We start from the raw sequence: 11,524 nt of genomic DNA on the forward strand, positions 1-11,524 counted from the left end.
AATTTAAAAAAGTCAGAGTTATTTTTTCTTTGGTCTTATGGAGCAGAAACGAAATGAGACTGAAGGACAGAGAGGTGGAGAGAACAAGGGCTTTCTCGGATACAGGTGCTAGTGGCCCAGACAGATTGCTCCTTGAGAAAGAAGACCCGGCAAAGCACGTGTATTCCAGAACATGTAAAAGCTTAGTACCAACCACTGAGAAAGAACTGCTGAAAAATAACATGTGATTCTGGCAAACATTAAAAAGACTGCAAGGATTAATAAGAAGATAATGAGCCATTCTTTATATTAATTATTTTCTTTGAAAATTTAACTTTACTTATTATTATTGCTATTTTTAAATCCGACCAAAGAGAGACAGAGACAGAGAGAGATAAGGAAAGTGAGAAAGCAATCTGCCCGATCTGAGAGCTGAACCACAGCCAGCCATGTGGAAGTCCAACACCTTAGCCACCATGCCACCTGCTGGCCACTATACATTACTTCTCGTTAAAGCTACTCTAAAATCCTGTAAGATTCCTACCAAATGAAAGTTATTCAATTTAAGCTAATTCTAATTTGTGACACAGGAAGTGTAGAAAATTAAGTTACAGGGGCCAGCAGGTAGTGTAGTAGTTAAGGTGTTGGACAGTCACATGGCTGACTGCAGTTCAAGTCCCTGACTCAGAGACTTGAAAATCATATTGGGCATATGCCCAGAATCCTGAGAGGAGAATGGAGGAAAAGGGATTGTGGCGTGCCCATCTCCCCTGGGGGGTGATTTCTCGGTCTGTCTCTCCAGTGAGTGCAAGCACCCTATAGCAAAAATCTCTCTAAAATAAGTAAATAAGTAAATTAATAAATACTGCTTTTATAATAATGAAGGATGAATTATAAAAGCAACAGATTGGCTTTCCTAACACAACTGTCTTAGTCAACGTCCACAGCATCCCTGACATTGATACGATCACAATCCCAGCACAGACACAAAGTATATCTCTGTCGTATTTATAATTTCCAATATTCAGAGTTCTCCTTTTTGTTGGGTATACTACATGAATGAAAATTACTAATTTTGAAAAATTTTAAACATAAAAGTAAAATTTTATTAGAAATGTGTTTTCTAATAAGATGATGACTGTTTTTCAGTTTTGTTACCCACTAAGACTAACTAGAACATTTTATTTTTAGTTGTCATTTTAAAATTTTTAAAAATTATTTTATTTAGGGACTAGCAGTTAGCGTAATGGCTACATAGCTGAACTCCCATGTAGTTGACCGTGGTTCGAGTCCTGGACCAGGTGGCTTAAACTCAAGCCAGGCACATGTGCATGTGTGCCCAAGATCCCAAGGAGAATGGAAGAGAAGGGATTGTGGTGTGGCCATCCCCTCTGGGGGGGGGTGGGGGTGATTTCTTGCTTTCTGTCTGTCTCTCTCCATCTTTCTGGCGAGTGCATGTGCCCTGTAGCAAAAACCTCTTCAAGAAAAGAAAAAACAATTTAACTTTATTTACTCATTTATTTTAATTTGACCAGAGAGGAACAGAGAGAGAAAGCAAGCTACCAGGTCCAGGACTTGAACCACAGTCAGCCATGGGGGAGTCCAGCCAGCATCCTTATCTACCATGACACCTGCCAGCCCCGTTAAGTGTCATTTTTTAAACTGTTTATTTATTATTTAATTTGCTATAGGACACATGTGCTCACAAGACAGTGGGAAAGTAAGAAAGTAAGCTGCCAGGTCTGGGACTTGAACCATGGTCGACCATGTGGGAGCCTAGCACCTTAACCACCATACTACGTGCTGAGCCAAGTTTCAACTGTTTTCTAAAGAGCTGTATTTATTTATTTATTTAATTCCATTTGTTGCTATTATTTTTTAATTTGACCAGAGAAAGACAGAGAGAGAGAAAGAAAGGGAAAGGGAAAAAGAAAGTCACCAAGTCCGGGACTTGAACCACAGCCAGCCATGTGGGAATTCAGTGTCTTTAACCAACACGCCACCTGTCAGACTCAAGTGTCAAATTTTTAATGAGACAGGGTTCAAGTTTTTTTTTTTTTTTTTGAGATGTAAAGCATCAAGAAATCTTTTTTTTTTTGGGGGGGGGAGGTATTTTTGCTAATAGGGCGCGTGCGCTCGCCAGACAGACAGAGAGAGACATAGAGAAAGAAAGCGAGAAATCACCCCCCGGGGGGATGGTCACACCGCAATCCCTTCTCCTCCATTCTCCTCTCGGGATCTTGGGCACGCATGCACACGCGCCCAGTGTGAGTTTCAAGCCACCGGGTGAGGGACACGAACCACGGTCGACTAGGTGGGAGTACAGCGACATAGCCATTACGCTAACTGCTGGTTCCCAAGAAATCTTACTCATATAAATAAACAGATGAGAACAGAAGTCTGGTTACAGCAGTACTTAAATCTCAAATCTTCCCTAATGCCATAAAATAGACACTAAAACAGAATTTTAAATAGGTCATTGTCGCTGAACAATTCAATGAGGTATATTTTCAAATTTTGCTAAAAGCAGAGATCAGAAGCTATTTTATAAAATAATCAGTAAAAATCACATACTCATTAGTCATTTCAACCTTTTAATCCTGAGAAAATATACTAAAAAGTGGCTTTATCAAGGCAGACTAAGGGGCCTGCAGGTGGCATGGTGGTTAAGGTGCTGGACTCTCATATGGTCAACTGCGATTCAAGTCCCAGACCTGGTAGCTTGAAAATCATGCCAGACACATGTGCATGCATGCCCAAAATCCCAAGAAGAGAATGAAGAAGGATTCTGGTGTGGCCATACCCCCTGGAGGGTGACTTCTCACTTTTTCTGTCTCTGTCTGAAAAGCACACACAACCTATAGCAAAAATCTCTCTTAAGGAAAAAAAAAAAAATCACTGTTCAAGCTGCTGGAAGAAGGTTCTCTTTTTAGTAATGACATGGACCATGCATGAGTGCAGCAAAGAGTTAAAAAGAACCACATACATTTAAAACATGGTAAGAAGCTCCTCTGACTTTGAGATGCTGTCTCCTTTGCGCTGACTGGACTCTACTGAAGAACTAAGCACTCTGACAAAAGTGGGTGGAGGAGGTAGGAACCATAGCGCATGCTGTGTATGAATTCAGAACAACTTAACTCATGGCAAAATACGCAGGCTCTTTCATCAAGCTTTATCTTCAACAGAAACCATGATCGAGAAGGTGGAGGCTAGACACCCAGTGGCAATGACCTCTTCGAGTCATTCAGGGACCTCAGCATTCAAGAGCTCCAAATAAAAGACATGGGATGAAAAGAGAGGGTGCCCTGCTTTTATGCCAAGTGGAAGCAAGGTTATCCTGAATTTAAGTTCAGTTCTCAGATCGTTTTTTTAAGAAAGAGAACAGTTGGGGCCAGCAGGTGACATGGTGGTAAAAGCGCTAGACTCCCACATGGCTGACTGCGGTTTGAGACCTGTACTAGCAGCTTGCTTTCTCTCTTTTTCTCTGTTGAGTGTACATGCCCTATAGCAAACTTAATAATAATAAACAAAATTAAATGAATAATCATTTTTTTTAGGAAAAGAAAGGAGAACAGTTAGTAGAAGATAAAGATATAGGAAAGTCAGTGAATCAGAAGAGAGAGCAGAATCCTCCCATACTTGGTCATCAGTGGGCAGAAATTCCAGGTCTCCCCAAGACTTCATTTTTTAAATTAATAGTTAAGTATCCTCCTTACCAAAGTAAATTCTAAAAGTTGTCAGTTGGTGATGAAAACCGCTGTGCTGTGCGATGTCTTTGATTTTTTAATTTTGTTTTAAATCACTATTGCTTCACTGATGAGCTTCAGTTTACAGCATGTTCCAGTTCTGAAAGAGCTACACTCTGCCTGCCAAAAACTCTTGATGAATGTCAAAGGTATAACCTTACTTGTGCTAATTCTATTTCACTCAGATGTAACACTAATATAAGTTTTTAATCAATCTGCCTCATGATTTTAATTTTATTTTTTCAAGAGAAGGTCATTTTATCAGCAAACCTAAACACTTCAGCTTGTCATATTATTATTTAATAGCTCATAGCCTCAGCCATGTGTAGCACTCACAGCATGTCCAAACACTAAAACTTGTTTTTAAAAACTCCTGGTGCTAGGAGAGCGGTTTGCCATTCATAAACACCTCATAGTAAAAGATTCCTTTGGAGCTGGAGAGCTTAGAGGCCATCTCTGCTATTTTCTAATTGTGTGTTGAGTTTTGGGAAACAACTGAAACTTGAGAAGCCTCAGATAACTGACTTGTAAAACAGGAAGAATATTTACCTTTCATGGCTGTTGGAAATATGAAAGTAATGCAGGTCCAAACTCTCTCCTAGGCTTAGAGGGGCAGGTTTTTAAAGGGAGCTTTTATTGCTAACAGCTTACCAGAACCATATCCAGGTATAGGCCCTTTGGTTTGTAGGTCTGGGAGCCCCACATTCAGTGTGTTGGGTACCATGTTTTCCAGGTGTGGTTTGGGCCCAACAGGATGAGATGGCGAGTGCTTCATGCTGGGCTGCCTCTGCTGCTGCTGCTGCTGCTGCTGCTGCTGCTGGAGTGCACTCACCATCCGAGCCAGCTGGAGGGGGAGGCCGGAGAGAAAACAGGAGCTGTAAGCCACTGTCCTAGCTCCATGAGAACTGCTGGCATAGGATTCTGTTCAGCCATCAAAGGGGACGAACTGAGAGGCATGCCTCAAAGGGAGCACTACCGCGATTGTCCAGCCCCACGTACCTGCTGCTCTTGCTGTTGGCGCACGGCTTGAGAAATCTTTCTCTGGTTCTGTAACAACTGCTGCTGCTGTTGCTGCTGCAGGAGAAGCTGACATGCCTACAAAACCAGGGGGAGAGAGGGAACCGATTGCCCAAGACTGACTGACAACAGGTTTGTGTGCTTCTGCACTGAAGTGCAGGTTGCTGAATCAAAATCATCAATGACAGAAATACCTCGATATCCTGGCCTACTGGTCACACCAAGCATATACATCAGCCCATAAGCACACTCAACAGTTTGCACAAAAGCCTGAACTAGTGCTCTTAAACATAAACAGCAGCAAAGATACATGAACAAATCAAAGCTAAAGAAAATAATACAAATAACTTTTTGAGCTATAGGAAAACAATTTGCTACTTACCAACTGAAACTGGGGAATCTGTGGAAGCTGGCTCAGCATGGCAATTTGTTGAGGAGATAACTGGGGCCCCACATTGAAAAGACCTGGACTCAGGCCACTGTTGGGAAACTGCTTGAGCATTGAGGCAGAAACCTAGCCGAGAGAGAGAGAGAGAAAGAAAGATTCTTGAAATTTATCAAAACAGAATGTTTTTTCTTTTCTTTCTTTTTAAGGTTTTTGCCAGAGAGCAAGTATGCTCACTAGAGAGAGACAGTGAGATGGAAAGTGAGAAATCACCCTCAGGAGAGGATGGCCATGCTGCAATCCCTTCCACTCCACTCTCCTCCAGGGATTTTAGGCATGCACGCACACATGGCTGGCATGATTTTCAAGTCACTAGGTCGAAGACTCAAAAACCACAGTTAGTCATGTGGGAGTCCAGTGCCTTAACCACCATGCCACCTGCTGGTCCTCAACAAAACATTCTTTCTATAAAAAGACTCTAGATGGGGAACCAGCAGATGACCTCATGGTTATGTCACTGGACTCCCATGTAGTAACTACAGTTTGAGTCCTGGACCTGGTGGCTTAAAATTCTCACCGGGTATGTGTGCATGCATGCCCAATATCCTGAGAATGGAGACGGGATTGCAGTGTGGCCGCATCCCTGGGCAGTGATTTTTCACTTGTCTCTCTGGTGAGGCATGTGCCCTATGGCAAAAATCTCTCCATTAAGAAAAGAAAAAGACTTGGGACCAGTAGTTAGCACAATGGCTATGTTGCAGAACTCCCATGTAGCCAACCATGGTTCAAGTCCCAGACCCGGTGGGTTAAACTCACGCCGGGGGCATGTGCGGGCATGCCGAAGATCCTGAGAGAAGAGAATGGAGGAGAAGGGATTGCAGCATGGCCATTCCCCCTGGGGGTGATTTCTTGCTTTCTATCTCTCTGTCTTTTTGGTGAGTGCACATGCCCTATAGCAAATACCTCTCCTAAAAAAGAAAAGAAAAGGAAAAAATAAGAAAAAGACTCTTGATGGATCTAAACCAAGGACTGTCAATTTTTGCCTTGGAAAAAAAATATTGTATCGGGGACCAGCAGGTGGCATGGTAGTTAAGGTGCTGGACAATCCCACATGGGTGCCCATGGATGGAATCCGGGACCTGGTGGCTTGCTCTCTCACTTTCTCTTTCTCTCTGTGTGTTTTTCTGATCAAATTAAAATAAATGAATGAATATATTAAATTAAATAAATGATTACTTTTTAAAAAATATTGTATCATTGGGAAACTATACACTGAAATGTTAACAATGATTATCTCTGAGCAGTGAGATTATAATGTTTTCTAAAATAATTACTTTATTTAACTTTACTTATTTATTTGTTTGTTTATTTATTTTTAATTTGACCAGAGAGGGACAGAGCGAGCGGGAGTGGGATGGTGAGAAAGCAAGCTACCAGGGCAATGACTTGAACTGTGGTCAGTCATGTGGGAGTCCAGTGCACTTAACCACACCACCAGCTGGCGCTGACATGATCATTTTAAATTCTCTTCTTAGACTTTCCAATTTTCTATAATAAAAATGATGAATTTTACAAACAGGAGCACATTTTCAAGAAAAAAATTTGATGACTATATGGCTTCTGTCTAACTGAGCAATTATTACTGGAAAGGTGCCATAAAACAAATACACCAAAGTGTTACAAAGCTAATAAATAAAAAGAACTCACAAGTATTTGTTATACAAATCAGAAACATATAGTAACTTGTATAAAGAGACACTGGAATCTCAAGTCCTGACTTCTGATCTCAAACGCTCCTAGAGCTGTGGACAGCCAGTGTAAGAGAGCTTAACATGTCAACTTTTCTGGCCGACTCCTCCCTCCTCCCTGGTTTTCTTTCTTTTTGGGAATTATTCTTTTCTTTTTTTCTATTCTTTCTTTCTTTCTATCTATCTATCTATCTATCTATCTATCTATCTATCTATCTATCTATCTATCTATCTATCTTCTATCTAACATGAGTTTTGCCAGAGAAACTATCATCTACCTACCTATCTATCTATCAATCATGAGTTTTGCCAGAGGATATCTATCTATCTAACATGAGTTTTGCCACAAAAAGACAGAGAAGAGGAGTTAGAAAGCAAGCCGCCAGTTCCAGGACTCAAACCACAGTAGCCTGTGTGGTAATTCCAGCACCTTAACCACCACACCACCTGCTACCCCCTCTCCCCTTTTTTAAAAGAGATTTTGCTATAGGGCACATGTGCTCGCCAAAGAGACAATGAGACAGACAGTGAGAACTCCCTGCCCTGGGAGGATGGCCACACCACAGTACCTTCTCTTCCACTCGCCTCTCAGGGTTTTGAGTGTGCACACAAGTGCCTGGTGTGAGTTTAAAGCCACCAAGCCTGGGATTCAACCACTGTAGACTATGTGGGAGTCCAGCGACAAAACCATTACACCATCTGCTGATCCCTCTCCCTGGTTTTCAAAAGTAGATTAAGTTGGGGACCAGCAGGTGGCATGGTGGTTGTGGTTAAGGCACTGGACACTCTCACACAGTTAACCTCAGTTTGAGTCCTAGACTTGGTGGCTTGCTTTCTCTCTCTCTGGTCAAATTAAAAAAAACTGAATAAATAAATGAAATGAAATTAAAAAAAGAGTAGATTAAGTTGGCTTGTCTGAAGGAGGTTCTGGTAGAACTATAGGGACTAGCAGACTGAACAATGGTTATGTCTCTGGATTCCCAGAGTCAATCGTGGTTCAAATCCTAGACCTGGAGGCTTGAAACTCATGCCAGCCATGTGTGTGTACGTGCCCAGGATCCCAAGAGAATGGAAGAGAACGATTGCTGCATTGCCATCCCCATAGGGGGTGATTTCTCACTTTATGTCTCTTTGTCTCTCTCTGGCAATGAGTGCCCTGTAGCAAAAATGTCTCTAACCAAAACAAAACAAAACAAAGAGCCACAATAACCATATCATTCCTATAATCCAATATTTTACCAAGCAACAAAGGGAATGAATTAAAACTTTTTCAGGTGTTGGAGTGCAGGTGCACTCACCAGACACAGAGACAGAGGAAGAGTAAGACGGCATGCTGCAATTCCTTCTCACCCATCTCTCTGTCAGGCAGGAATTTGGGTATATGTGTGCAAGGTATCAGGGCAGAGATTCAAACTGTGGTCGGCCATGTGGGGTCTACCCAGCTCACTTAACCACTAGGTTATGAAGCCAACCCAAAGCCATTTTTTTGATAACCGAATTTAGACTCCTACTGAAATTGACACCAGTCCATCAGCCTTTAAATCACTTTGCTTACTTCTCCTTTCAGAAGTTGTTTTCAAATGTCCCTTTTGGACTAGTTGATCATATTATGGTAGTTAGGGTGGCTGGATCCCACATGGCCAACTGCACAAGTTTAAGTCCCAGACCCAGAAGTTTGAAAAACATACCAGGCTGGGTCAGTAGGTGGTATGGTAGTTGAGACACTAGATTCCCACACTGCTGACCATGGTGTGAGTCCTAGACCCAGCAGCTTGAAAATCACAACAAATAGACAGTAAGTATTTTTTTAAATGGGGGGTGGGGAACACACCCCAGGCTTAGGTGCAAGCATGCCCAAAATAAAAGAGAAGGGATTAAAAGAGAAGGGACTGAACAGTGGTTATCCCCCCAGGGGGGGGCTATTTTCTCACTTTTCCTCTCCCTTTCTCTGGTGAGAGCACACACCCTATAGCAAATTTTGAAAACAGAAATTCCCCATTTTCCTTGTTTCCTTAGAAGGGAGAGTGCTTTCCCATTTCTGATAGGAGGCTCAGCCCACAGGGACTTTCACCTAATCACAGCACTCCCACCTCTTTGCCCTGCAGGGGGCCTGCAGGGGTACCCCCCTTATTCCAGTAACGCGGGGGCAGGTTTGGAAGTTGGTATTAGAAAGTGCACATTCTCCGTACTCATGTTATTGGAGAAAAGGGGATATCTCAGCTCCAATCTGTCTTCTTTTGCATTAAATATTCAGAATTTGGGTAGAAAAGAGGGGTTCCTATTAAGACAAAGAGTCCTCAAAGACCACAGCGCTGTAATTCTTTTCAGAAATTCACTCTCTGCTTGGGATGGGCAGGTGGTGTGGTGGTTAAGGGCGCTGGATTCCCCCATGGCCAACTGCGGTTTGAGTCCCGAACCTGGAGGTTTGCTTTCTCACTTTCCCTCTCCCTCTCTCTCTCCCTCTCTCTGGTCAAACTAAAATAAATAAATAAATAAAGATAAAATTTTAAAAAATTATTCTCTGCCGTAGGATTTGTCTCAGCTCTTTTGGTTTGAATAACCCTTCTTAACAGACAACAAAAGCAATTAAAAAAAATAAATGAAGCAATAAAAATTTTACTTCCACTCTGTAATCAGGAGAAGAACACAATTCATCGTAAACAATGATTCCTTCGTCAATCACCAAATTGTACCAAGCCACATTCTCTAAGGTTCTCTTCATATGCTTCCCACCCAACCCCGCCCATCAGAGAAGAGCAGAGAGGGAGAGGATAAAGCACTCCCTATGGGGAATGGTCATGCCATAATTCCTTCTCCAAAATGCCCACCTTTCAGGATTTGGGGCACACATGCAACACACACAATCTACCTCTTACTCATGTTCATCCTTTTCTTTTGCTCTTACCCTCGCTGTCCGACTTCTGAAAAGATTACTTTGTAATGAATTTATCAGTGTGCCTACCCACGAGGTCCTCCCATTTACTCTTCTTTTAGCATCATGGTCATACTTTAGTTCCTCAATTTCCTAATACTTTTGAGCTATCATCTGTTACATTCTCAGGAATATATTCCTGCCTTCTCTTGGACAATCTCTGGTTAGAAACACCTGACCAAGCTCAGGCTTCCCATATTTGGCTCACCAACGCATTTCCTTTCTCTAGGTCCCTTTCAATTAAACCACCAAGTCTCTCATTTTGGAAAGTATTCTGATTCTAAGTAATAGTTTTCCCAGCTGTTCCCCACTATCCTCTAGGAGATGCTAAGTTCTACTAAGCCAATTTAGAGCTGGTTTGGTTTTCTGTTTTAATTGTTGGACTCCTAGCAGCTGTGAGCTTCACAGCCAGCAGGCGGAGCACACACTCCCTCCAAGACTTCCCAATATTAACCCTTCTTCACCTCTCCTTTCAATTCACATAGATGGTCACAAGTGTAACTCAAAACTTATTGTCTCTGATGTAATTATTCGAATCTCATTTTAATGAGTTTGAGGGAAAAGGAGGTTAGTACAGATAATTGCGGTGCCATCAAAACCATATTCCAGGGGGCCAGCAGGTGGCGTGATGGTTAAGGCGCTGGACACTACTACACGGCTGACCACGGTTTGAGTCCTAGACCTGGTGGTTTGCTTTCTCACTTTCCCTCTCACTCTTTCTCTGGTCAAACTGAATAAATAAAAATTAAATAAGTAATTCTTTAAAAAAAAAAAACAAACATATTCCAGAATCTTCTGAGAGATTTTTTTTTTTTTGGAGAGGTTTTTGCTATAGGGCATGTGTGCTCGCTAGACAGATAGAGACAGAGAAAGAGAAAGCAAGAAATCACCCCCCAGGGTGGAAGGCCACGCTGCAATCCCTTCTCCTCCATTTTCCTCTTGGGATCTTGGGCACACATGCACACACGCCCGGCGTGAGTTTTAGGCCATCAGGTCCGGGACGCGAACCACAGTCGACTACGTGGGAGTCCAGTGACATAGCCATTACGCTAACTGCTGGCCCCTCTTCTGAGAGATTTTTGCTATGCTGCACATGCGCTCACCAGAGACAGAGAGAAAGAGAGAAAGTGAGAAATCACCCCTGCCCCCAAGGACAACGACCAGGCTGCAATTCCTTCTCCTCTTGGGATTTTGGACATGCGCACACACGTACCCAGCATGAGTTTCAAACTGCTGGGTTTGGGACTCGAATAGTGGTTAGCCCTAGGGGAGTTCATTGCCCCAACCACCACATCATCTGCTGACTCTCATATTCCAGAATCATATCCCACTATACCTGAATGATCCATAAAATATTTTTTAATAGAAAATTGATTTGTTTAATACCCATCATGCCATGAATTCATAGGGAATAGGTTCCAGTAGTTCAGGCTCCTTTCCAATGGTTCCCACAGAGTGTGCTTCTCTGGGTGGAGCAGGCTCGTACTTTAGTTGAACCCAGGTACCTTTCTCTTTGGCTTCCTTCTTTTTCCAGTCATTTTCCTTCACACGTTTTAGGAAGCTATTTCTGCTCTTAGAAAGCTTAATACGCTCAATACGCACATTAATTCTCTTGGCAAGATTCTTGCCCTTAACTTGTTTGTTCACAACAATGCCAACAGCATGCTGGGTAACATTGTAGACTCTTCCAGTTTTGCCATGGTAACATTTGTGGGGC

At 42.4% G+C, this 11,524-nt stretch overlaps 1 protein-coding gene across 9 annotated transcripts in view; it reads right to left on the reverse strand.

Annotated features, from left to right (window-relative positions):
* Positions 1–11,524, reverse strand: part of TNRC6B (trinucleotide repeat containing adaptor 6B) — a 223,687-nt gene that overhangs the window by 21,299 nt on the left and 190,864 nt on the right. For all 9 annotated transcript variants that reach the window (XM_014588699.2, XM_006150751.3, XM_006150748.3 and 6 more), the window contains 3 exons: positions 5,125–5,256; positions 4,725–4,820; positions 4,377–4,569 (listed from right to left, as the gene is read on the reverse strand). In XM_014588699.2, the coding sequence (XP_014444185.1) occupies positions 4,377–4,569; positions 4,725–4,820; positions 5,125–5,256 (421 nt within the window). The remainder of the gene's footprint in view (positions 1–4,376; positions 4,570–4,724; positions 4,821–5,124; positions 5,257–11,524) is intronic.

This window comes from Tupaia chinensis, unplaced genomic scaffold (assembly GCF_000334495.1).
Source record: "Tupaia chinensis unplaced genomic scaffold, TupChi_1.0 Scaffold000294_5, whole genome shotgun sequence".
NCBI lineage: Eukaryota > Metazoa > Chordata > Mammalia > Scandentia > Tupaiidae > Tupaia > Tupaia belangeri.